Source organism: Rhinichthys klamathensis, unplaced genomic scaffold (assembly GCF_029890125.1).
Source record: "Rhinichthys klamathensis goyatoka isolate OS25496 unplaced genomic scaffold, OSU_Roscu_1.1 h1tg000092l_1, whole genome shotgun sequence".
In the NCBI taxonomy this organism is placed as follows: domain Eukaryota; kingdom Metazoa; phylum Chordata; class Actinopteri; order Cypriniformes; family Leuciscidae; genus Rhinichthys; species Rhinichthys klamathensis.
Window position 1 is genome coordinate 1,943,672 of NW_026606631.1, and position 27,946 is coordinate 1,971,617.

A 27,946-nucleotide genomic window follows, 5' to 3' on the forward strand; every position below is an offset into this window, starting at 1 on the left:
ATCAAACTAATATTTACAATGACACAAAGCGACCTTGAATATACAGTTGCTTCATTTTAACATTCACTGTGGTGGCTGTATTTCCCAGTAAATAAATTGACCAAGCTGGGCTTCATTTTCACAAGGTGGCGCTAAAGGGCAGTCTATAACACTAAGGTTTACATATAGAGAAATTTCAAAGGAAATTCCTTTATGAGCAAATCAAGGACCACTGAAAAATATCTTTCAATTATTGTAACCAGGGAACTTTTGCTTATGTCGGTGTGGTGAGATCCTTGTTTACATTTCCTAAATATGATAGTTTCAAAAGAAACCAAAACACAAAAAATTGCACTTGGATATAAAATAAACCCACAAAACATAAGACAAAGACAATAATCTAATGAGAAAAACCTGAAAAAAAGCAGTCAAATCAATTATTTTTGCCTTCCATCAAGTCGAAAACCAATGCCACTATAGTTGTATGACTGACAAAGAACCCACTCAGAAAACAACATACAGACCCAAACAAAATAGTGGTGACTGTCACATCTCGGGGTCCAGTGGACATATCAATAATTGCATCGCTAAATTATTAAAATGATCCCTTCAAAACACATTAAGACTTCCCGGAAAACTGCTTACTCGACTTGCTAACTGGTGATTCTGATAATAACCGATCAGATAAAAATAATCTGCTTCACCTTAGACAAGGGGATTTCAATGCAACAAATTTGCCTGAAACACACACTCATTAAACACAAACACACATTCTCGGATCCTGTTTTGATCTTCTATAACACATATGGCAACATAAGAAAATAATCACAACATCTAAAAGATTAAAAAAAACTTTCACTTCATATCATTGAAGTATAAAAGTCCAAAAGATGGAAACATGTCTTCAGTTCACACTAAAAATGGTACTTGCATGAAAAGGTTGATTCCAGCAACTAGTGACTTGGAACATGCATTCGGTAGAAGTCTGAATCTGAGTGTACAGGAGAGAGTATTGTGGGTTGAGATTTTTTGGGCGGTAGTCTCGGGGGCTGTGACTGACCCCTATCTTGTTCAGTCTGGTTTACAACCACCTGATTGCATGGGGCAGAAGATATGAGAAAGGGTCTATCTGCAAAGCCGGTAGGTGGGTGGGGGAAAATGGAGTCTGGAGTCACCCAACGGTTTGACTCCTCAATGCATGGAGGAGGTGGAGGGAGTGGCGAAGAGTCAGGGCTGTAGAAGAACATACATGGGGATGGTAGAGGAAGAGACATGGCATCTTCTGAAGGAAAGGGAAGGGTGGTGTTCCTGAGGCCCAAGTTTGGGTTTTGCGGCAATGTGGCCGCCATCTCCAACAGCCTCTCTACAGACTGATCCTCCTCTTCTGAGAGGTTGTCGTAATGTGAGGTGTTGGAAGGCCTCCGGTCACCTGAGGATGGCGGGACATACAGGTTGACGGGAAACTTGCTTAGCTGCCGATAGGATCTATACGAGGAAGGTGATGAAGATGGATCCTCTAAGATGAGATCCAAAGGTTGGGTAATTGGAGGTGGGAGAGGGTAAAACTGGACATCCTCTTCGGAAGGTAAAAGCTCGACCCCTTGTTCGATGCAGGGAAGAGGTGGAGGAGGTAATTCAGGGAGATTTAAAGAGTGGTTACTGGAACAATCTGTTAGGGGTGTCTGGTACGGAGGAGGCCAGTCTTCAGACACCGTTGATAAGGGCCTATTGACACATTCATCCTTCAACGCAAGAGTCTCTGTTGAAAATGGTGTAGGTTCTGGCTGGAGTAGCTGATTTCTCTGTACAGGCGCACGGTCTTGATTCTTCAGTGTGGACCCTGAATCTTCAGGTGTAGCTTGTGACAGTGATGAGTTGGAAGATGAGTGGGTATGCTTTGAAACAGGGGAAGATGAAGGGATGTGTTTATCGCTGCCCTGGTTGTGGGTGGTGGTGTCTTCCGCCTGAAGCTTGTTCGAGGTTTGATTGTTGTGTGCGGCTGGTGGTAAGGGTACAGACTCAGTCTGGAACACTGGAAGCAGCACTATTGGACGCTCCTCACCCAATGGTATCTTTGGGAACTCTTCTCCCTTGGCTACAAGACAAACCAAGAAAAGACATTTGTTGTAACAGTCTAAAATCGTATAAAACCACAGGATGCGCTTAAAAAAAGCTTGTTACAAGGTTCCTTAGGTTTAACAAATAATCATCTATCAATTAAGGATAATTTTTGTTCTACTAGGTTCTGGATTTGGTCATATGGTTCTTGATTTTACATTATAAGTTTGTAATAGAACTCAATTTGCCTTCCAACTTCATTGGAAGACCTGTAAAAATGGTTTTCTAAACAACTAGGGGATATAAACTGCTTTGTGAAAGCTTCTATTGCATCAGACTGAAACTATTTTTTTGGGTTCTTACTTGGAACCTTTACTTTTTGAAGTCTACACTTACAGACACCAAAGACATTCAGTATAGAATAGTAAAGTACACCTTGTGAACACGTCATCCTTAATTATGCTATCTGGTATTTGCACAAAATATTGTCATTTACAAAAATAACTTTTACCTGGAGGAGGGAGGTCAAGCTTCATCCTGCGGAGTTCTGACATTGACGATTGTAGGTGCTCAATAACAACATCATCGCTCATGCTGAAGGACGAAGAAATGCGGTCCTGCAGGAACTCCCTCAGATCCTCCAGAGACATCTTCAGAAGATGCTCTGAAAGGAATAAAGCTTTAGACTTTATAAACTTCAAATTAATCTCATCTACACTAACCAAATAGCAACATTAGAAACTATTGGCTGACAGTATCTAGGAAGCTCATTTATTACTACAACAACTCTTGTGTTTTTGAGCGCTACTGCTCAGACTAAATATAACCTTATTTAATGCTCAATGGTGCAATGATGATCGCTGAATTGCCCAAAATGGGATTTGTATAGCTAAAAACTGTCTGCAACCCTACCTTTAACCACCATACAGTTCTGTGTTGTAATAGTGATTGCTCATGGATTGTCCAATGTAGATTCTGAACCTTCAAACTTTCAGTTGCTAGCCCAGATATTTAACCACTAGGCTACAGAGATCCACCAAAGTGGAAATCTAACTTACTTTTGTACAATTTGAGGAGAGTATAGGCCATGGCGGTTAGAATCTTTTCTCCTTCTAATATGTAGATGTCCCAAAGACGCAGGGTGAGTGTGAAGGGTGTCTATGTAGTAGAAACACAACAGAGGCAAGTCACCAACCGGCTAAGCAAGAGCTCCGACATGAATAAAACATTGACAAGATTCTCTAAGGGATTTAGCCAAGCCATATAAAACTTTTAGTAGATGATGTTTCCAGTCTTTTTTTACACTACTCACTGTAAGTAAGTGATGTGAAGAGTTGCAGAATTTGGATTCTGCTGGTAAAAAAATTTACCTTTTGCCCCAGCCTGGACAAGATCACGTAGAGGGTGTCCAGAAAGAGACAGTGATTGTATCTATGCTTAAAAGGTGCATATTAGTACCTTAGGGCGTTTTCACACCTATAGATCGTTTTTCTTTTGTTTCCCGAAACAGGGACTTAATTTCGAGGGCTTGGAACCAGAGGGGCGTAAGTGGCATTTGACAAACTTTACAGGAGAGCCAAAACAAAATTTTGACCACACTTCAATCAACTGTATTTATTAACCTTCAACCACAACATTGCAACCACATACATACTTATATGAGTAAGTTCTTAAGTGAACATATTATGGCATATTAACACAATGAACATATTATAAAACCTTGCAAAATCTTGAAAATATGGCAAAAACATAAAATACGCCTTTTTGGCACCAAACATTTCCAATTCTTCTAAAGAAAAATAAGGCGTATCTGCTGATCAATGCAGAAATGATTTGTCAAAACATTGGTTAAAAACACTCTAACTTCATAACTTTTCATTTTATTTAAAATACTGTATACGTAGTAATTTAATTTCATCATTTCAAAACTGTTTAACATTTCATTTCTAAACTCTTTGAATTTCAATTTTTATTCATGAGTTCACATTAATGCATTTCATTTCAAAGTTTAACATTTAATTTCAAACAGTTTAATTTATCTTGTTTATTACACATTTCACTTTTTAGTTCACTTTAGTTGAACTAAAAAGTTCACTCACTGCCCACTGTCAGAGTGTTATAGAACTCTGCATAACAGTGAGGAATACTCCCATTGGTGCATAGGGTGAGTAGGTCTTTTTTCTTTAAGGCACTGATCCCTGGAGGACTTTCATACAATGAGCTGGGGTGTGTGGTTCTGGTGCCTCTGGTGCCTCTTGTTGCCTGTTGTGCCACCGTCAGTTTTCGGAAGGTTGGGGCGGTGATATCATACTTAAAGAAGATTGTGTTTGGCTCATCTTTCGTGTAGCGGAACCATTTAATCTTCTGCCAATGAACTAATTGTCCCTCCTCATCTTTTGTTCTGTTTTTGAGTATGTGGTTGGAAAGGGACTTGAAGTCCAGAAAGTCCTTGTGTTCAAGTTCATGTACACTGTATGGGTCATTCCTTCTTGCCATTCTCACAAGTGTGTAGTAGCCATCAGGGGAGTAAATAGAAACTTTTCTTCTTGCAGTTTCCACTGCAGCATGCACACTATCACACTCCATCTGGCTGTGACCAGACTCCATGTATTTATGGTCAATAGTGGAGAGGGGCAGTGAGCTGACAGCACGCAGGCACATCGTGCTAAAGGCAGCATTCCTGTTCTGTCCACCACAAGTATCTGAGTAAAGAACTGCATGTTTTACATGTGGACTAAGTTCTTTAAGGTACTTGTAAACACATGTGCTAATCTCTGAAGATCCACGACCGCCTTCCCCCTCATGCCACATGTAACACTTGACATCTTTACTGTCTAATTCATACACAGTGAGGTTGTACGTACTTAGCTTGCGTGAGTAGAACAGGCTACTTACGTTGCTCCAGGGAGTGGTCAACACTTGTTCCAGGTCAAAAGTGACAGCCTTGTGTGACTCATTCTCTTTTGCTTTCTTTTTATCATTTTCTTTTTGTTCTCTGGCCTGGGTCTTTCTTAACTGGTGGGCATCATACTCATTCTTGTGATTTGTCTTCTCACTGTCTTCTAAACGTTGGTACCACTCACAGTATTTACATGCATCTTTCTTCGGAGTGTGAAAAGCAAGATTGAACTCATTGTCAAACACTGTTCTATAAAGACTTTGTTTTTCTGGTATAATCTTCCACTCCTGTTCGCATTTCTCTTTATACAGTGCATACATTTTTGGCAGATTCAGAGATCCTTCCAAGTAGAGCTTGTTTGTATCTTTCCTGGAGTAGTGGGATTCAAGTTTTGGGAAAGAATTGATATGCTCTCGTATTTTATCTTTGCTACTCTCAGGGACTTTGTTTGGAGGTGCATGCCGCCCTTTCTTGCTTGGAGGGGTAATTCCCAATTCACTAGAGGTATGGCCGCCTGCAGACCGTGCAAATTTCTCTGACACATCAAGGGTCTTCAAAAAAAAGTCCTTGCATACCCTAATCTGTCTTCCCTCTGAGGTTAAATAATACTCGAATGTATGATTTCTTCTTGAGATTGTTTCCCTGTTTATTTTCTCTCTTTTGACAACATGATTGACAATAAAGTCTTTCTGCCTAGCTGCATCTCCCATCCCCCAATAATATTCAAATATTTTTTCCCTCACTTCCTCAGGGAAGTTTTCATTGCATTTGTAGCGACAGGAGGCACAGTTCTTCTCCCTCATCCTCCTTCTTGGGACCTGAATGCCATGTGAATTCATGTAGCTTTGGCCAGAATTTCTTAACCTCTTGCGTTTGTTCTTTTTCCAGTTGTCAACATTTCTCTGTCTTTTTCTCCCTCTTTGTGTGTTGGCATCCTCCTCCTGTCCATTGTCTGCCTCTCCCTCCTGAACAACTTCAAGCACAATAACTGTCTCACTCCTAGCTTCTTCTGTCTCTGTGTGTCCCTCATCAATCGCATGATCTCTCGCCCTGTCTGTCTCTCTCCCTCCATCTTGTGCTGTTTCCATGTGTGTGTCTCTCTCTCCAATCTCCTCATCTCTCTCCCTTATCTCATGTGGTTGTGTCCCTAAACGATTAAACATTAATATTTACCATTATCCCATATTGGTAGTACTGTTTATAAAATATGATATACATATATATATATATATATATATATATATAGGCCTACTGAGCCTGGGCCTGCAACAGAATATTAACAGCCTTTAAATCTCCTTTGTAAATGCTTTACCAGGCATAACTAGTCCTCACTTTAGATGAGCTCACAAAAATAGTTCACTGACCACTACTAAATGCTTTATAACTACCTGAATTAACCCTTAATTACAGTAGAAATACATGTTAATAAATAATTTATTAACACACCAAGTAACTATTACTATATGTCTGAATAATAAGATGTATGAATGTACATTTAAATAGTTTATTAATCATTTACTTACAATTTCTAAGTTATCTTATGACCCACTGACAACTCCTAAATAATTGGTGTGTAAATAATGCAATACTTCATTTAGAAATGATAAATTGATCATTAATAAAGTATGAAAATACATTTATTAAACACATTTTAGATATGCTTGTAAATCAAGTATAAAGCATTTAGCTGTATAAACTGCTTATTAATGTCTATTAATGCTTTATAAGGGATGAATTAACTGTTTTCTAATGCTTAACTAATGATTAATAGTATGCAGTTATTATAGTGTTACCGAATAGTCCATGCCAGAATATTAGGGTACCTTAAATCACAGTTAGCCAGATTAGACCAAGACAAATGTATTAGCATGCTAGGCTAGGCTAACAAGGCTAGACTATCAATGCATGTGTCTTACCTCCAACACTCAAGTGAGGAGCAGCATACAAAAACATCTCTTCATCTGTCACTTCTTCACAAGATTCATCCGTTTGCTTCATTATATTCATCAACATTTTTTCTGCCTCAGACAGTTCCATGTGTGCAGCATGCGTGTCAGCCATTTTAGCTAGTTTTACCACCCACTTACGCCCTTCTGGCTCTGAAAAATACTGTAGGCTCTTGTATTGTTCAGAGCTAGAAGGGCGTAAGTGGACTTGCGCCCTTCTGGCTCCAAACAATGTGTAGGCCATACATGTATTTTTTTAGAGCCAAAAGGGCGTAACTGGACATACGCCCTTCTGGCTCCAAACAATGCTCAAACTTTTGTGTTAGGTCTTTGTTGTTTTGTTGCTTTATTCAATACAGGTTGATTTCTGTTGAGTCTTTTTGGCACAAATAGATAGAGCTCATCAAGACCTTTCATTTGATATATAGAACTCATTTTCGGCCAAAATGCCACTTACGCCCCTCTGGTTCCAAGCCCTCGATTTGTTACAATGTTGCATTTTCTTCTTGGTTTGGTTCGCTTTCACAAGTCCATTGGGTCAGATTGCTTTCACACCTCAAAGGAAACCACCCCAGAGTTTGTTTGCAATCGGACCAAGACCACCTCATTCAGGCGATTTTGAAGCGATTGTTTTGGTGCAGATCTGAACGCGATTGCCATGTTCCCATATGCCCAAACCAAGGGAGAAAATGCACCCGGTTCCGAAACAAATGCTCAGGTGTGAAAGCACCCTAGAAGTAGTAATATGTACCCTTACGGTACCACTATGAACCTTTTAAGAGTAAATAACAATAGTGAAAATGTTGACAAGTAGAAAGTGAAAATTGTGCCTCACCCTGTCAATAAAACATTGAAGGAACCATTTGGTTGTGTAGATACCAGTGGACATCTGTTCCTTATCCTGAGTTGAAGACAACATTTGAAAAACTGAGAAAGTCTTTACTTATATTTTGTTAAAGCCAAGCAACTTAAGATTAAAATAAGAAATCTCACCAAGTGTTTCCTGAGTTTGGGAAGGAGTTTGGACAGTATTTGGTCATGATGAAGCTGAAAACGATGGAGTTTGGGAAAACCTGGGATGAAGAATCCTTTTAGAAAACACAGAGAAAGACAGAGAGATGTCTCAATAATTACAGCAGGTTCTACAAAAACAAAAGATCTATCTATTTATCTACAGAGAATGAGAGATACTCACCATGCATGGCATGTTTCTGATTGGTCAGTAGTTGTGATAAGGCCCAGAACGCATCTTCCTCATTCATGTACATGAGCAGAATGGCAGCGATCTGGCTCATCCCCTGACAGTAGCTCACCTCCTACACAAAACCACATAACCAGCAGTGTTGAGTAAGTTGCGCTAAAAACATCGAACAACATTCAGACATATAGAATGGCCTAAGCCTAAGGAAACAGTAGTTCTCATTTCCCTAATTACAAAACTGTTTTAGTGCTTCTGTAATACTTTGCTTCTTGTTCTCTCCTACTCTTTCGCTCTCTCAATCTCCCCCCCCCCCCAATCCCCCTCCTTTTGCCCAGTTGACCCACTTTGTATAAGCACATCGGGAAGGAAAATGAATAGAACACCATTTCCTGATTCTTTGAGACTGACACGCTCCTCATTTTTACAAACAAGGAAATTGATGTGCGTCTAATGTTCCAGCAGTTTTGTCAAGCATCCTGTCAAACCATCATTATAAAAAACATTCTTCCACTTGTCTTTGTCGATCCTTTATATCGTTTCTGGTTATGGTGGTCAGTCGATCCTTTATATCGTTTCTGGTTATGGTGGTCAGTTCCCCAAAAAATAAAATTAAATCGTCCAATTAGCACCAGACAGACAGCCTCTGTTATAGTTTTTAGATCCTGGTCGGCCATTGCCAGTGGGCAACATCAGAGTCACTGTCTCTGAAATTAGTCTTTCTCAAAAGCAGAATCTATTCTTCAGTCCTCAAGAACCAGACAAACAATCAAAATTTGACGTCACCATTTCTCTTATTTTGTCCATCTTGAATTTATATTGTTACTGTACTCAGTGTATTATGCGATTGCCTTCACAAAAAATACTCCTGTAAAAAAAAAAAAACCTTGGATTATTTGTTTGTCTTAGCTGGTTTTTTCCAGCCAGGTCAAACTGGTTTGTTAGCTGGTTTTAGAGTGGTTTTGGGCCGTTCAACTGGTCAGGCTGAGAAACTTGGTAACTAGCCAAACATCTGAAATCATTTATAGGCTGGAATACACAACACAATTTACTGTCTGGAGGAGCCAGTCTGCAGATATTGTGCAGTGAAGAGTTGACCAATTTCACAGAGAATAGCATCGTGTATGATGGGCACAGACTTCCTGGCGTATTCCAGCTTTAATTTTAAGTATATCCAACTTTTGCATTTGCAAACAAAAGGGGTTGTGGGTGGGCAATATTAACCAAAAAGAGACATGCACAGTTCCAAAATTGGGAATAGTATATCATCCAGGTTTGTAGTACCTACTATTTTCAACATGCTACCATTTGGGACACAATTGTCCTATGTAGCTTGCATGCTATACAATACAAATAAGTATGCAAATTGGCATGCAGCCATGTCTTTATTCACTTACTGATAAAAATAAGTCTTATTTCATTGTTAGGGTCTGTAGTCATTATATTTAGCTCAACTTAAGAACAATAGAGATGAATGGGAAGTCGCCATTAGTGCGGTATGTGTGTCGGTGTAGGACACCGAACTGCCCTTCTTCCCCTCCGCACTGGTTCATCCAGCACATCCCGTTCTGAGTTACATAACACATTTACACACAAACATTCAGACTCCGTCAGTCCCTCACCGTGTTGTAGACCGAATAAGCTGCCAGCACATGGAACAGGGCTTGCTGTCTGTTAAGGACAAAAAACACAGGTCAAAAACGGCCTTCAGTTGCTATCAAAAGTTAAGGAAGTTCAACAAGATTTCAAATTTACAGTTTCAATGCGTTAATGATGTGATACTAATAGTGGGCTAAAAATTGGGTCAATGACATGAAGCTACTATTTTTGTGACTTGATATGGTATTCAAAAGTACATTAAATGTGCATTTCATACAGACTACAAAATGTTTGAATATGATTCTTCTATGATGAACTTGTCTTCAATTTCGGAATTAATTTATGATATTTTTGTATGTGCAAAACGTTTTTATTATTATTTCATGAGACGTAGACAACATTTGAAAAACTTGACGACAAAATCGCTTCCTGCAGGTTGGTTATACCACACTTTGTTTTGGCAGACATGTGACACCAAAAACATTAAACAGGAAATGATATATTATGATAGCGAAGACCCCTGCAAACCCTAAAGATCAGATTAATTTGGCCTGTTTATGACGGCAAAGTATAACTCTAAGAAAACTTCATGATATTCATGCCAATGTTGTTTATGCCAGTAAATATTGAGAACTTATGTATAATATGTTTGAAAATGTTTTATTTGATCGTTACACCACTTGACATTTTTTAGCTTAAAACTATTGAAGCCTTAAAAGGCCATGGATTGTGATCTCGACATCATAAATGTTTTTTTTATAATGATTGTTTGATTCTGAAACAGGAGTCTACTGTTGCTATTGTAACCAATGCAACTTTCACGCGCATCTGATCGACAGATAAACTGTGCGCTCTTATATGTTGTGAATACTTCAGCAAAAAGTTTGCTTCACCTAATAATAAAGTCTACAATAAATAAATAAAGGCTAGTGATAACAAGAAAACAACTTTATGTCGAGATCACAAGAAAATTAAGTTGTAATACCAATAAAACTTTTGTTGTGTCGAGATCATGAGAAAATTAAGTTGTGATAACAAGAAAGAAAAAAAAATCCATGGCCTCTTAGGGCTTCCCCAGAAAACTGTATAATTTTCAATTAAAATATAATAAAATATTAAAATATGAAATATAAAAATAAATCAAATTAATTTGAATTTTTTATATATTTTTCCTTTTTTTGATCATGGACATCTTCTTTGTCAGTAACCCAACTACATTTTGAGCAAGAAGCCCTGAGGGTCCCAGCCCAAATTGAACAGTAGAAAGAAACCAGCTCACAGTAGCAGTAAGAGTCCATTCATGCATAAGCCATCACATACAAAGGAGATGCATGTTAATAATTCATAGCATCTGCAGATTTAAAAAGATTTAGCAATGCACAGCAAGACCCTTGATAACAAGCCAGAAGAAAGCAGAATTGTGACTAGTGTGTTGTAGAAACACTGATGAGTAACGCAAACAAACAGCAGAAGTGTTAAACTGCACTTCCGCCCCATATCCTCTTATTGGCTCTGCTGCACTAATACAAATGTAGAAGTCATTACTCAAAGCTTCCATCCACCAGAGAGCCTGCCTGTGCAAAGAGCTTGGTGGTTGATCTACGTCTATTGTGAGTGTGCCACCCGTGCAAACCACATGGCTGAAACCTCTCCATGCACTTTGGTCTACACACCTTGACGTTTGAAGACCATTTCAGTTTGCTAAGTACGTGGAGCACTGTTGAATATCAAATGTACTGAAGGGTTATTGAAGAGCATCTGGTCTATGCTTTGTTAAAAAGCCATGATTGACTCGTTGGCAGTTTAAAAACAGAAAATATATATTGTTTTGTGACATCTGTCCATTCTTAAGAGGATATACGATCCCAAGTGGGTCTTTATGATTGTCCGGCGCGAAAGGAAATCTTTTTTTTTTCATGACACTGTGGCAAAACTTTAGTTGTTATGGACAACATCAAAGTATATATTTATTCTGGGCATAATGGTTACAAGTCACCGGTTGTGTCATTTCCTGTTAGGCCACTCACAGAAACAGGAAGCCGAACAAAAACGCAGTGACAAAGAGGAAGTTGCTTTTGTTTTGGTTAACAAGGTCTGAGCACCTCATTTAAGAACCATCTCAACACAAAAGTCTAGGTAACACACACACACACACACACACACACACACACACTACAAAAAGGTACAATGCCAAACAGACCTTGAGTGAAACGAAGATAAAACTAGATTTTGCATGTGCATGTATTCATTCACGCAATATCTTACTTGACCCCAAAGCGCTCCATGAACATGATATGGTTTCTGAAGGTCCTGTTGACATCAAGGTCAATCTGCTTAATTTCTGTTGAATATTTCTTGGCTTGTTCCTTCATTTTCTGCAACAACATGAAAACAAAAATATTCGAAATAATGCATATGTTAAACAATACAGACTGCTGTTAATTAAATTAACAGGTAAAAAAACCCCATCTTTTCGACAGTTAAACATTGACATTTTTAAAAAGATTTCCCAAACACTGCCCATCTGCCATTGGTCAGTTAAACAGAGTGTCACCTCCCACACTCATGACATTGGCTGATCCAAAAAACATGACAAAATCGAACTGCTCAAGTAAATTTAAGCATAAATGTTCATCCAGTACACTGAAAATCAATGAACAAATGGCTTATTAATGGTTATCTGTGCATATTAAACTGATAGGAGTTTTTTTTTTACATTGTCACTAAACTGTTGTTGTACGCAAAGATCTGCATTAGCTTTCCACAGGGAAAATAACATTATATAGGCAGGTTTGGAGCAATATGGCATAATTATCATTTGTAGTAAATTATCCTTTAAATTAAATCCACAGTTAATCTTTTAAAAACAATGCATTTACAGTAATGCTTTTATATATTTAAGAAATTACCAGGTGACGGATTTTCACTGAAGTATGCACTATGTATACTATGTACTAAGTACACACTGTATTCATACAGAAACCTTGATAGCCACTGGTTTCCATTTAAGAGACACACTTCTGTTTTTTATCATCCATCAGAGCAGTAAACAAGTTATAAATATTACAGGGGCACCTAGATATATTTAGAAATTCAGATACAGATACACATAAATATAAATCCTGAGCTCTACAGTTTCTGCCATGACTGAAAACAAAAAAGTACCTCTATCAGATAAAGGCAAGTACAAGATGGTAGTACTTGCACTACCGTTCAAAAGTTTGGGGTTGGTAAGATTTTTAAATGTTTTTGAAAGAAGTCTCTTCTGCTCACCAAAGCTGCATTTATTGGATCAAAAATAGTTACAATAGTTGTGAAATATTATTACAATGTGAAATAATTTTTGTTGATTCCTGTGATGGTAAAGCTGTATTTTCAGCATCATTACTCCAGTCTTCAGTGTCACATGATCCTTCAGAAACATTCTGATATGATGATTTGCTGCTCAAGAAACATTTCTGATTTTTATCAATTTAAAAATAAATTGCTGCTTAATATTTTTGTGGAAACTGTGATACTTTTTTCAGGATTCTTTGATAAATAGTAAATAAATCATCTTTTGTAATATGATAAATGTCTTTATTGTCATTTTTGATCAAGTTAATGTCTTATAAAGGTGAATATTATAAAAGTATTAATTTCTTAAAAAATATATATGAATCTTACAGCCCCCAAACTTTTGAACGGTAGTGTGTATATATACACACTACATAGTCTCAATTAATCTGACTTTTGGTTTGCGGCATAAAGTCTCGTCTCCTTTACAGCTTATTCTGGAAACTTTTTCTTTTTTGGTATATTTTTTATGTTAAAAGTATAGTTCACCCAAAAATGAAAATTGTTATTAATTACTCAAGCCTAAATTAAATTTGTTCATCATATTAAGTGATCTAGTCTCTTCAGAAAATTTGGACTAAACCGCTCAATACATATGGATTAGTTTTACGATCTCTTTATGAACTTTTTGAAGCATCATAGTGGTAGTTGCGTAGTGATCAATGGAGGGACATAAATCTCCCAGATTTCATCAAAAATATCTTAATTTGTGTTCTGAAGATGAATGAAAGTCTTACGGGTTTGGAACGACATGAGGGCGAGTAATTAATGACAGAATTTTCATTTTTGGGTGAACTATCCCTTTAATACCAAGGAACTTTTATGTAAGAGTTCTTAGATTATACAAACCATGCAAAACAGAAAACCTTTGTTACGAAATTAAAACATTGTTGCGCCAAGAGGGCAGAGACAAAACATGTCTGGCTAATTTAAACCCAAACAATCACACAGGACAAAGTAAAACCCAAACAAGTGAGTCATTGAATGAACGTACATCAAACAGCCACTTTTAATTCAAAGGAGCAACTGGAACCCAAACAGAAGATCCTTGCAAAGCTCCTACTGTACCTCGTACTTCCTGAAGTTTGCTTGTTTCACATTTTGCACATCCAGCAGCAGAGCCCAGGCCTGACCGCGCAGCTTCAAGGGAATCCCCTTGTACACCCGCTTCATCATCTGCAAAATACACATGGGAAACAAATAGATGGCAAGATTTATTTTTGGATCTCCATAAGGCCGGACATGTGAACCTCTTTAAACACAGCCTTGTGAATATAATGGCAGCAATATGATAAAAGACAACGTTCAATATTTCACCAATTAAAGCTGGAACAGGTACAAGTTACCTTTTCACTGGTTTGGTACTTTTCCCACTTTTTCACCATCTTAACCCATTTTTCCTCTCTTTCGACTTCCTGGAGTTTGTACTAGAGACAGAGTATAATGAATTTTAGTCTTAAATCTAAAAATGTACCTAAAACAAAGAGGATAGCCATACACAGAAACAGGAAATGGTTAAAGCTAAACAACCATGTTGGTTTAAATGTAACATCACAACTTGAATGCCTAAAATTGTATATAGTAGACACCATAATTCAATGGGTTAACTTATTTAAAATGAATTTTGCCATAGAAGATTTAACAAGGATTGCAGGTGCAAGGAAAGCTGATATCCTAATGTCACCTTCTCCTCCACTGCGGTGGGTGTTGGCAGTTCCTCTTCACTAGAAAGAAAGTGTAAATGGTTGTTAAATCTGTATTTCAAAATTCAGAAGCTTCATTGGACGATTTTACTGTGGATTTATGAAACACAATCCTGACACAATCCTGACAACACTGTTCTAGCGTTCACAGTCAGACAAAATAGTTTGCACATATTCTTTGACAACACAGTTGAGCAGTTAAAGGGATAGTTCACCCAAAAATATAAATTCTGTCATTAATTACTCGCCCGCATGTCGTTCCAAACCCGTAAGACTTTCTTTCATAAACCGAAGCTCAACCGAACCTGCTTGATGCGCGAAAACACACCTCATTGGTTCTCGCAAAAGCTCAAACTCGCTGCGTAACACGAGAATGAACCTCATTGGTTCTTGCATGTCAAGCAAACATGCTTGAGCCTCTGTTTACCACCACTGATGTGTGAGTTGATGAATGTTTATATGTGAATAAAAGCCTCAATTCAATCTGGTCATCATATAAAACGATTGAGCCTCTTCAGAAAATGTAGACTAAACCTCTCAATTAATATGGATTAGTTTTACAATCTCTTTATGAACTTTTTGAAGCATCAAAGTGTCAGTTGCGTAGCGATCAAAGGAGGGACAGAAAGCTCTCAGATTTCATCAAAAAGATCTTCATTTGTGTTCTGAAGATGAACGAAAGTCTTACGGGTTTGGGACGACATGAGGGCGAGTCATTAATGACAGAATTTTCATTTTTGGGTGAACTATCCCTTTAACATCTTCAAATAAGGTGAGAGGTCATCGTATTGTTAGACTGAGTGGCAAAACTGCCAGGACAGGCGAGACTTACTGCAGGAAACCGAAGCGGTCTGTGACCCTGTAGACGCTGTAGTCGGCATCCTCCCAGGGCTTAATGTGCACACCCTCCTGCCTGCCCTGCAATCAGCCCAACAAACACACTGAGAAACTGGAGCAAAGGCAAAAGATCCTCAATCCATGAGACGATTGAGAATCCAATAACAATATGACACAGTAAAAGGCAAGAAAAACATTTGAAAACACCCCAAACTCTGTTTAGAACAATCCAGATATCCAAAATAAATGGGAATACAAGAAACTCCCATAATCCAAAATGTATTCTAACAGAGTGATTTCTCTGTATAATCCTGAATTCCTATAAACTTCACACACTTATCTAAAGGTATCTTAAGTACGCTGAGAATTTACATCCAGACTGTAGTCAGTGTAGCAGAAATGCAAGCATGACATCCAGCTGTTGTCCATCAAGACGCTTCCCGTTCCTCCTCAACAGATTTTGGCTGTTGAAAGCTAAAACATGCTGCCTTCGCAAGCTGTATATGGAGGTACGAAGGGAATAAGACTTGTCTGGACCCAATGCTCACATAACATCCGGTCTACAAAGTTTTGACCTTTTTATGAACAGGTTTTTAAAGGCAGCATAGATATACCTTCAGTGCGCATGATATCCCACAACCCTGTGTCTACAGTTCACACACAATAAAAACAAAATGGCATTCGATGGACACATTTTGTGGAGCAGAAGAAACTCATATTTTTGGTTTTATCAAAAGCTTTGATCTTGAATTTGTTTTAGATCATTACACGTGATGTTTTATGCCTATGAAGCATGTCTGAAACTTTTCCTTAGGTGGTACATTCCTACAAAACCACTGTCTGTGAAGTCATGACTGGGCAGTGAGGCAGACACAGCCACAATCTATCCCCCAAAAATGACCACAATATGAACCACATCTACCTTTACCCACACATTATACATCAGCCGTACTTGTCTTACATCAGTTGTGTGCAGCATCTCTGAGGAAAGTTGTTCCTTGCCAAGATCAGCAAATTGCAGCAACTTTTTAGGAGGTGTAGTCTAGTGGTTAGAAATCTGGGATAGTTGATCCATGAGTTATCACAATCATTCTTGAGCAAGACACTTAACCCTAGGTTACTCCCAGCAGTGGCGTACCCCAAATCTGGGCCTCTCCCAAGAGGATTGTCCTTGTATGTACTGCAAAGACATCTGATTTAAAGGGACAGTTCACCCAAAAATGAAAATTGTACTGTGATTTACTCACCCTCAAGCCATCCAAGGTGTATATGATTATCTTCTTTCAGACAAACACAAAAGTTTTAAAAGTTAGATTTAAAAATATCCTGGCTCTTCCAAGCTTTAATAATGGTAGTGAATGGGGGCGAGATTTTGAAGGCCCCCCAAAAATGCATCCATCCATCATAAAAAATAAAGAGGGTTAATAAAGGCCTTCTGAAACAAAGCTATGGGTTTTTGTAAGAAAAACATCCATATTTAAAACTTTATTAGCTATAATAACTAGCTTCCGGCAGACGGACGTACGCATCGATTTGCAGCGGAAGAGTAACTCCTGACGCATGACGTAATGACGAACGCTGAAGCGCAGAGGACAGAGCAAAACAAAACACCAGTCACGAATTAGAAGTCTAAAACGAGAAATTTTTAAGAGAAATGTTGGAGGATCTCAATATAAGAGAAGAGGAGCTTGAGTTTGTTGCACAGCCCTCTGTGTTTAAACCTCGAGAGGCGTCTAAACCCAAGATAATCCTCCGTCATACAATGCGTCAGAGTTACTCTTGTGGCGCAAGTCGACTTTGCAGTATCCAGTTGCTAGTTACTATAGCTAATAAAGTTTTGAATATGCACAAACGCATCGCTTCGCTTCAGAAGGCGTACTTTTATGATGGATGGATGCATTTTTTGGGCTGTAAAATCTCGTCCCCCATTCACTCCTTTTATAAAGCTTGGAAGAGCCAGGATATTTTTTAAATATATCTCAGATTGTGTTTGAAAGAAGATAGTGATATACACCTAAGATGGCTTGAGGGTGAGTAAATCATGGGATCATTTTTGGGTGAACTATTACTTTAATGGCTACTTACTACTTTACTTGTGCTATTTTGTCAGCGTGCCTTGCTGTCCATGAAGGTCCGATCATTAACCAGTTTCCTCTTGTCTGGACATTGGCTCAACCGGTCAAACTCCAAAACTTAGGTCAACAACTACAGAAAGTCAGAAGGTAGACTACTGAAAGGATGTAACTTGCCTTCTCATATTTGTTGATGATTTCGGCCCGTTCTTCAGCTATTAGCGTATCAATGTCCTTCTTCATCTCAAAATCTGGAAAAGGAACAAAACAAACATAAGACATTTGTCCCAACTGGTTCATCCAGATGCATGGAGACATGTCCCTGAGTGTTGCTGACATAACTATTCCTCTACTGATCCACCTTCAGTTCTGTTTGGGTTAAACGCATGAAAATGATCCGAGGAATCCACATTCCACCAATATTACAACATTCATCCAAGTTCTGCCAGAAGCTGAGAGACACCCATGTGAGGTGAGGTTGCACAAATGCACATTCATGATGAGCCAAAAACAGACAAGTGCTGTTATGTCAGCTAATTCTTCAAGCGCTCTTTTTTTTTCAGTCCAACAGTCTTGTCAGGAAAAATGCTGGACAAACTCATGTAACATGCAAGAAGACCAGGACTGAAGTCACATAGGCAAACAATTCAGCCTTTGCCCTCCCATGTAGATGACCCAATGTATGGTTCTCTAGTCAGATTCATTCACAAACCCAAGCTTTGACAAAAAAAATTGCTATAAAATTAAGCAGCAAGTCAATTTTCATTAATGCAAGGTGGCCAAAGAAGTTAAACAACTGTGCTGGTAAATGAAAGGTTGTAGGTTCAAACCCCAGTAGTGGCAATCCATAAAGCCCTACCCATTGTGGCCTAAAGCAAGACACCCATATTTATTACTTCAGGGCAGGCTGACTAAACCATTAATAAATTAACTGAAACTTAACGGGATAGTTCACCTAAAAATGAAAACTCTGTCATCAATCACTCATGTTGTTCCAAACCTGTAGGACTTTCATTCATCTTCAGATCTCTATATGAACTATTTAGTTGCATGGCTGTCAATGGGTGGACAAAAATCGCTCAGATTTCATTAAAAATATATTATTTTTTGTTCCGATGATGCGAAAGTCTTACATGGAACGACATGAGGGTGAGTCATTAATGACAGAATTTTCTTTCTTTTCTTTTTTTTTGCGTGAACTATCCTTTTAAGTCACTTTGGATAGAAATGTAACTCAAACGTCTGACTCAAAAGTTAGACCAATTAGATTCTAGAAGCAAAATCTATAAAAATGTATCATCAATTTGGATGATTTAAGAGAAGATTATTTGAGGATTCAAATTAACTGAGAAGGAAAAGTGACTGAGTCGTCCTGTGAAACGACAGCATGTAATCAGAAGCTGACAGAACTGACGCAGCTGATACTCACCATGTGTTGAAAACTAGCGAGGTCTGTTAGTTCACGTCCTCTGTGGACAGGTGGGACTCTTACGGTCTACAGTTCACCAGACAACTGCTCTGCTGAGACACATGGCCACCTTTCTCTGTTTAACCACCTGTCCTATTCAAAACATTAGATCGACCGTATAAAAGGAAACCCAAGTTCCCTTTCAAACTTCTCTTCACTCTCAGAAAACGGTGCAATTTTGTTTTAACCTTTAACTCCTAAAGGTTTGTACTGTGCACATTTTTTCCTGTCATTGTTTTAAGCTCCTAAATCGATAAGTGAGCTGAATGTTCTTTGGTTGCTAAAGTTATTAAAGGAATAATTTACAGAAAAAATGAACATTTTGTCATAATTTACTCACATTCATTTCATTCTAAATCAATATGACTTTATTTTGTCTGTGGAAGACAAAAATAGAAATGTTATTTGATAAAGAGTGGTCATTATATTATTCAGCATTCCTCATTTGATGTTCCATGGAAGAAATAAAATCATACAGATTTGGATTGGGTTAGTAAATAATGACAGGATATTTGTTTTGGGAGGAACTATTTATTTAACAATATGTTCCATGGAAGAAATGAAAATTAGCCTATATAGATTTGGATTGGGTTAGAGTAAATAACGCCAGGATTTTTGCTTTAACACCGTGTTGTCTATGGTAAGGAAGGAACAGCACTATCCGAATGCTCTCTACACGTAACCACCACCCTCGTGAGAAGTCAAATGTGCCACAGTAAACAGATCAGTCTTAAGACTTGATCTGGAGCCAAAACACTTTCATTTACTGCTACAGGGAAAGGCTTCTTTGAGAAACATTATGTCTCCTATAAGCTGACCAGGGAAAACAGGTCAAAGCTAGCAAGAGATGCAAGCATACTTTATTCACCGCAGTCTTGTCTATGAGTCGGGGAACTTAATGGCTTGACAGAAATCATGGGATTAAAAATGTGGGCCACTACAAGTAGGATTATAGCAATGCCGGCATAAACGTCTAGATCCGTTTGGTCAAAAGCAATAAATGGTTTTTCGTGAGATTGTGACTTTTCCTCCACACTATTTAAAATGAAGGTTAAGCCAAAGCGGTTTCAATTTTTTCTCATGAAGCTAAATACAGAGAGGTCACCCGCAGATCTGAACAAATAACCTCACGCTTGCAATTATAAGTGCACTAGTATGCAGCCATTTCTCATTGATGTTTCAGACAAAACCAGTGGCACAATTTTAGTAATTATCTGAGAAGCTCATGGTCTTAGTGAAACTACTTTGTTGTGCAAATGTTTATAATTTTTAACTTTTTGGATCCCCATATGAGACACCTAACATCAAACCAAATTAGACGTACAGGTGAAACTCGAAAAATTAGAATATCGTGCAAAAGTTCATTTATTTCAGTAGTTCAAATTAAAGGTGAAACTAATATATTATATAGACTCATTACATGCAAAGTGAGATATGTCAAGCCTTTATTTGTTATAATTTTGATGATTATGGCTTACAGCTAATTCAAAATAAGAATATTGTGAAAAGGTTTACATAGCTGCCATAATCATCAAAAATTATAACAAATAAATAAAGGGTTGAAACTTGAAATATCTCACTTTGCATGTAATGAATGAGTCTATATAATATATTAGTTTCACCTTTAAGTTGAATTACTGAAATAAACGAACTTTTGCACGATATTCTAATTTTTCAAGTTTCACCTGTACATGTCTAAATTGTGCATCACTCTTTTTCTTTAAAACTCAATGCCAACTCTAAATCCACAGTTGGATCCTGTTGAAAATGCCATTTGGTGTTCAGCCAAAGGAATACAGGTGTGCCACCGCCAGCGTTTGCACAGCAGGAGTGCTTGCTTTGCATTAATCACAGGTCAGTGGCAGGAGGGCAGTGAAAAGTGCTGACGGAGAAAGGTCCTAAGCGCTGATCTGTGCTCAGTTCAGCTGCTTTTACTGGCAGAAGCCAATACTCAGACGTGCAACAACCAACAAGAGTAATACACAGCCAGAGACGCACTACAGTTTACATGAAAGTGTGAATAATCACCATTCATGGACTGCTTTGGGTTAGTTTTGAGAACTGAGTACTTGAACTTCCCCAGGTTATATTTAATAAACTGTGTACAAAAGTGAAGGTTTAGAGATACATCATTTTCACTTTAGGTTTGAAGTTCTCACAGTCCGGGCAATGTTCAACCACATAGTTTGAAGTTGCAAAGCCAAACTATAGAAATCTCACCGAAACTCAAGACTCAAACAACCAATAAATTAAAATACACGTGTCACGTACTATAAATGGGTGTTTTGTAAGATCTCGTGCAAGTTTCTCATTTGTATGCCATGGATCTTCTGAGCTTTGCAGAGAACAAGTTTGGACTATTTGCAGTGATACAATGCCAAAAACTACTCAAACAATCAGACGTCATGACAAGTTCAGCATGTGATACACACTATGAACTATCCCTGAGAAACAAACAGTTGATTTAATAATTAAAAATATAACTTGATAAGCCTTACTACGTACCAATACATCCTAAACTTCTATGCAATAAGCCAGTCAACCAATCCAGAGCAATTCATTACAGAAAAAAGGAATAAACAATAATATTTTCTTAGTATATACTCCTTTTGGGTGAATTAACCTTTTAATACACTGCAAAATAATCTTATTATTTGAATTGATGGATCAGAATATGTAAGCACAGAGCTAAAAACAATGAAAAAACATGTTCATTGTTTGTTGCCCAAGTCTGGCGAATTAACATTAGTAATGTTCTGTTAAAATAGCTCAGCCTATTTCCTATGAACCCAGTGTCCCCCCGGACTCTTCCCCAGGGAGAACTCAAGTGGCCTTCTCAACTAAATGAAACGGTATTTCTGAAGAATGTAAGAGTGCCTGAGCCATATCTGAAAGTCACAATCTTTTTGCAGTGTTATCATCTGATCGACTATAATGAAAAATGGTAGACCACCAATAACAGCGCAGAACACTGGCGGAAGAATCTACAGAACTGCCGAGTTATCCGTCAAGCTTCTGCAGATTTACGCTGAAAGTTTGACAGCTGTAGATATCTTGACAACTTTAAAAGGTTGAAGGTTAAAACAATGAGAGATCATTTCAAGAGCAAAAATGGACTCGCAACACTTTTAAACTACAGTGTTCCAGAAGCTGCAGGAAAAAAACGAAGCTATAAACCTATTATTAGATGACAGGCTGCAACATGTTCGTTTCTTCCCAGATGATCTAATAGAGTATTTCACACACCAGGGGCGTTTCCAATAATAGTTGGGGGAGGGGTTGGTAAATAAACAACTCAGCCACTTTATGTCACATCAAAATCAAACTTGAAATAACATGATGACTGCGGAGGTTTTTAGTGAGCAATTAGCTTGGTGAAATAAAGGTAATTCTTCGTGTCTGTGTCCAGTGTGTCCAAGCTTGAGGACTGATGAAAATAAGTTGGCTATTATAAAAAGAAAGTCAGAATATTACTTCAAAATTAATATGCATTGTTTAAATTGTTCCTGCCTTTAGGTATTATTTTGGAATACATGTAAAAATGTGTAAACACTAACTTCATGAAATTTATACTTTTTTAATAAATAGAACATTATTGTAAAAAAATACAAAGGGTTGTATTTGGTCATACACTCACCTAAAGGATTATTAGGAATACCTGTTCAATTTCTCATTAATGCAATTATCTAATCAACCAATCACATGGCAGTTGCTTCAATGCATTTAGGGGTGTGGTCCTGGTCAAGACAATCTCCTGAACTCCAAACTGAATATCAGAATGGGAAAGAAAGGTGATTTAAGCAATTTTGAGTGTGGCATGGTTGTTGGTGCCAGACGGGCCGGTCTGAGTATTTCACAATCTGCTCAGTTACTGGGATTTTCACGCACAACCATTTCTAGGGTTTACAAAGAATGGTGTGAAAAGGGAAAAACATCCAGTATGCGGCAGTCCTGTGGGCGAAAATGCCTTGTTGATGCTAGAGGTCAGAAGAGAATGGGCCGACTGATTCAAGCTGATAGAAGAGCAACTTTGACTGAAATAACCACTCGTTACAACCAAGGTATGCAGCAAAGCATTTGTGAAGCCACAACACGCACAACCTTGAGGTGGATAGGCCAGCAGAAGACCCCACCGGGTACCACTCATCTCCACGACAAATAGGAAAAAGAGGCTACAATTTGCAAGAGCTCACCAAAATTGGACAGTTGAAGACTGGAAAAATGTTGCCTGGTCTGATGAGTCTCGATTTCTGTTGAGACATTCAGATGGTAGAGTCAGAATTTGGCGTAAACAGAATGAGAACATGGATCCATCATGCCTTGTTACCACTGTGCAGGCTGGTGGTGGTGGTGTAATGGTGTGGGGGATGTTTTCTTGGCACACTTTAGGCCCCTTAGTGCCAATTGGGCATCGCTTAAATGCCACGGCCTACCTGAGCATTGTTTCTGACCATGTCCATCCCTTTATGGCCACCATGTACCCATCCTCTGATGGCTACTTCCAGCAGGATAATGCACCATGTCACAAAGCTCGAATCATTTCAAATTGGTTTCTTGAACATGACAATGAGTTCACTGTACTAAAATGGCCCCCACAGTCACCAGATCTCAACCCAATAGAGCATCTTTGGGATGTGGTGGAACGGGAGCTTCGTGCCCTGGATGTGCATCCCACAAATCTCCATCAACTGGAAGATGCTATCCTATCAATATGGGCCAACATTTCTAAAGAATGCTTTCAGCACCTTGTTGAATCAATGCCACGTAGAATTAAGGCAGTTCTGAAGGCGAAAGGGGGTCAAACACAGTATTAGTATGGTGTTCCTAATAATCCTTTAGGTGAGTGTATATTGGTCATAATATGTAATGTTTATTTAACCAGAAAAATTAAGTGTAACAGGAACATAATTTTACATTTGATTATATATATATATATATATATATATATATATATATATATATATATATATATATATATATATATATATATATATATATATATATATATGTAAGGGATAATGTAGAGCGAGGCGGTTGTTATAGCGAATACAACCCCGACAGGCTGATCAGGACCCCGACGCAAAGCGGAGTGTTTTTCTTGAATCAGCCTGAAGTGGTTGTATACGCTATAACAACCGCCTCGCTCTACATTATCCCGCTTATTACATGGCTACCTACCAAATAAATCAATAATTTGACTAAGGAGTTTATTGATTTAAAGGAGTTTATTCTCCAGAGTCAACAGAACTGTTTCCATGGCAACGCTCTGTTTTTCATGGCAACGGTGTGTTATACCAGAGACTATTTATATAATAAAAAGGACTTTGGTTATACTTAGCAGCGGTCAGGAAATAACAGACCGCATTCTACATTAGAATTCAACCAACCTATGTAATAAATATAAATATAAATATATATAGCCTACTACTGCCATTCAAAAGTTTGGGATCGGTAAGATTTTTAATGGTTTTTAATAGGTCTCTTATGCTCACCAAGGCTGCAGTTATTTGATAATTAAAAAGAAAACAGTAATATTGTTAAAAAAATAACTTTTCTATTTTAATACATTTTAAAATGTAATTTATTCCTGTGATGCAAAGCTGCTCATTACTCCAGTCTTCAGTGTCACATGATCCTTTGGAAATCATTATAATATGCGGATTTGTGATGCTGAAAAAACTATTATTAATATTAATATTATCAATCTGGAAACATAGAAAAAATTCAGGATTCTTTGAGGAATAGAAAGTTAATTTAATTTATTTGAAATATAATATTTTGTGGCATTATAAATGTCCTTACTGTAACTTTTGATCAATTTAATGCATCATTGCTGAATAAAAGTATTAATTTATTTATATAATTTATTAAATAATTTATTTGATCCCCCCACGTTTATTGAGTAGAAAAACAGCCTATTAGAATGATTTCTAAAGGATCATGTGACACTGAAGACAGGAGTAATGATGAAATTCAGCTTTCAAATAGAAAACAGTTTTTTTTGTTTTGTTTTGTTGATTAAATAAATGCAGCCTTGGTGAGCAAAAGAGATTTAAAAACATTAAAAATCTTACGGATCCCAAACTTTTGAACGGCAATATATATTGTTAAAGACTTGGAAACACATATGCGCAGCAGGACACACATGTCAGTGAGATTGTGGTTCATTAGTTTTCACTGGAGGGTTTCAGAAACAGAAACACATGCTCTGTTGCCCCACTTCCTCTAAATATATTTGAGTTCAACTCAAAAAGAACATCTAATCCACTGACTTCTGGCAACACCTTGCACACGATAGGAGATTTAAGGCTATGCCAAAGTGTGTGTTATTACACACAAGAGCAGTCGCCTGAAGTGGAAACCGGCGTGGGCCACGCCTCGCGCGCTGAAAGAAGGCAAGGAAGTAAGCTGTGACCACAATGCATCCTGTCCTTCTGAAGTTCAAGGTTTTCAACACGAAACACTATCTCATGGGAAAGACCAGCAATTATTCACGTTTAAAATGTAAAACTGTAGTCTGGCGTAGTGTATTGAAACGAAAACACTTTACGTTCTCACGCTGAAGTAACTTAATACCAAATTCGAATGGCAAATTGACACTTCTGGCGTGCTTTACACACTGTCGCTCAGAGGTGGAACAAATGTGTGTAATGGGAATAAATACACAGTGACAGAAATGACTAGCTACTGTAAGATTTGATACTAGTCATGATTATGGCTTTTATGCAGCATTGCATCTTAACTGTAGGCATCTTTACACAGCCAAGTTAAGGCTGCTCAGTGCCTGCTCAAAATTCAGTGTAAAGATGCAATGCTACGTAAAAACCAGACTAAATTGTGCCTGTTCTGACTCACATCAGCCCCTAGAATCAATACAGTTACAACAATGCCACCTCTGAGCAGCATTAAACAGCCTGTGTAAAGACGCCGGAATGCCGTTTTGGAAGCGCTTCTGCTCCACCATCGTGGTGTAAATTTGGCATAACTTACGTAAAGATGCCTTAATGCACTTCAATATAGTACAACTCGTGGTTAAAATGTTCGATTTGGAAGCTGACACGTGACCCATGATAGATTTATTTACTGTATAATGGAAAGATGAAAAAACACTCAAAAAGACACAAATATGACTACAATTCATATAAATATGACATAATATGATCTGCCGATGTAAAATGTTTCATGGCTATCAACATCAATCGGTTTCAGCTATAATCAAAATGTCTTTCAAACTAAATAAGCCACATGAAGTTTATTTAGCGGCAACTTTTAGTTGTGAAATGGCAACACTACAAACAAGACCAAGCTCCTCTAGACAAAATAAACACGTTGAAAGCAAGACTTTATCTGACTTCAGACAGATCAATTGACGTTCATCTGAGAAGTCACGCACAGACGCCACAGCAAAACACAATCTCATCAAACTGAGCGAAAATAAAAACAGCATTATATGAAGTCTTTTACCTTTGAAAACAGACACTCTGCGCTGCACAGGCTGTTGTTTAATAATAATCTGTGTTCATAATGAAGCCGCTCAACGTGGACAGACAGACGAGACTCCAGTTCAACTCTGTCTGATCACACCAGTGCACGAGAACACGAGCGCGCGCGCGTGGCTGTGACCGCGGTTCAACTTCACAGTTCAGAGGCAAGAGATAGTTTCAGTGTAACTATAACAACCACAAGAGCTGTAAAATCAATATATATATATATATATATATATATATATATATATATATATATATATATATATATATATATATATATATATATATATATATATATATTAGTCGACTATTATTATGATTATAGATTATGATGATAATTATAATTATTATTAATAATATTGGGCCTATTATTACAATACAATGAATGATTAGGCCTAATCTATGAATATTCTAAACAATGACAAACATTTTAGAGTATTATACATATATACATTTTATACAAATTATTTAAATTATTAGATATAGGCTGTTTAATTATATTATATTATATTATGTTATATTATAATATGCAGTGAGTGGTCTTGGTGCGTCCTCTAGCGGCCATGCGTATTTCTGTCCAACAATTTGGTTTAGGTGTATTTGCATAAATCTTTTAATATCTGAAATAAATATCTGGTTAATATAAATGCATGGCATATGTATTCCTTTTTCGGTGTTTTGCTCATTTGCAGATGTTTCTAGTTTCAGATAGATTCTAAAAAAAAAAAAGCTAAGCACCTATTTAATATATAATGCAACATTAAATATTGAAAGGTAATACACACACATATATATATATATATATATATATATATATATATATATATATATATATATATATATATATATATATATATATATATGTGTTGTGGGAATTGCTTGAGAGAGAAAAAAATGGATTCAATATGTTTTAAGACAGACAATACATATTTGTGTTGTTGTTCCATATTTCACCACAGGAGGGTTTCAAACTAGAGAACAATGGATCAGACACCAGACTTGCAGATTTGTCTTTGTTTGACAAGTCGAATTATCTGTAAATGGCAGTGGAAGTAATAAACATAACATTATTAATCTATCTAAAGGCAGCTTAATGTTTTTGTATTGTTGTTATCAATCACTGATTTTAATTATTTTTGAAGAATTATTCAATGTTTCACGTTTTTATGCAGAAATGATCCTACGTTGATTTGGGAAATCAGTCAACTGAATGCTTACTTAGTAGGCCTACACTAAATGTCTTTTGGCTAGATTAATTTTGTGTTGAGTTGACTAATTTTCTGCCTGAAGAAATGTCATTTTTAATTATTTCCTATGATGACAGTATAATATTGGTGTTGTTTTATTTAGATACCAATATAGCA

The 27,946-nt window shown here is 37.4% G+C and overlaps 1 protein-coding gene across 1 annotated transcript; it reads right to left on the reverse strand.

Annotated features, from left to right (window-relative positions):
• Positions 1 to 503: 503 nt before the first annotated feature.
• si:dkeyp-19e1.3 (USP6 N-terminal-like protein) lies at positions 504 to 26,665 on the reverse strand. Its single transcript, XM_056252091.1, has 14 exons — positions 26,560 to 26,665; positions 17,805 to 17,878; positions 15,551 to 15,636; positions 14,700 to 14,739; positions 14,362 to 14,442; positions 14,084 to 14,191; positions 11,945 to 12,054; positions 9,703 to 9,751; positions 8,078 to 8,198; positions 7,876 to 7,970; positions 7,718 to 7,783; positions 3,096 to 3,195; positions 2,549 to 2,701; positions 504 to 2,074 (listed from the first exon to the last, which is right to left on the reverse strand). The coding sequence occupies exons 2-14, from the start codon at positions 17,868 to 17,870 to the stop codon at positions 933 to 935; spliced, it is 2,217 nt and encodes a 738-aa protein (XP_056108066.1). The 5' UTR covers positions 17,871 to 17,878; positions 26,560 to 26,665; the 3' UTR covers positions 504 to 932.
• Positions 26,666 to 27,946: the final 1,281 nt, after the last annotated feature.

Excerpts from the sequence above, each read along its gene's own strand:
- si:dkeyp-19e1.3 (XM_056252091.1), bottom strand. The coding sequence starts at position 17,870 with ATGAAGAAGGACATTGATACGCTAATAGCTGAAGAACGGGCCGAAATC. Across the intron at positions 14,443-14,699 it reads CCACCGCAGTGGAGGAGAAG|TACAAACTCCAGGAAGTCGA; the intron begins GTGACATTAGGA and ends CTCTGTCTCTAG. Across the intron at positions 9,752-11,944 it reads ATGGAGCGCTTTGGGGTCAA|ACAGCAAGCCCTGTTCCATG; the intron begins GTAAGATATTGC and ends TGTCCTTAACAG.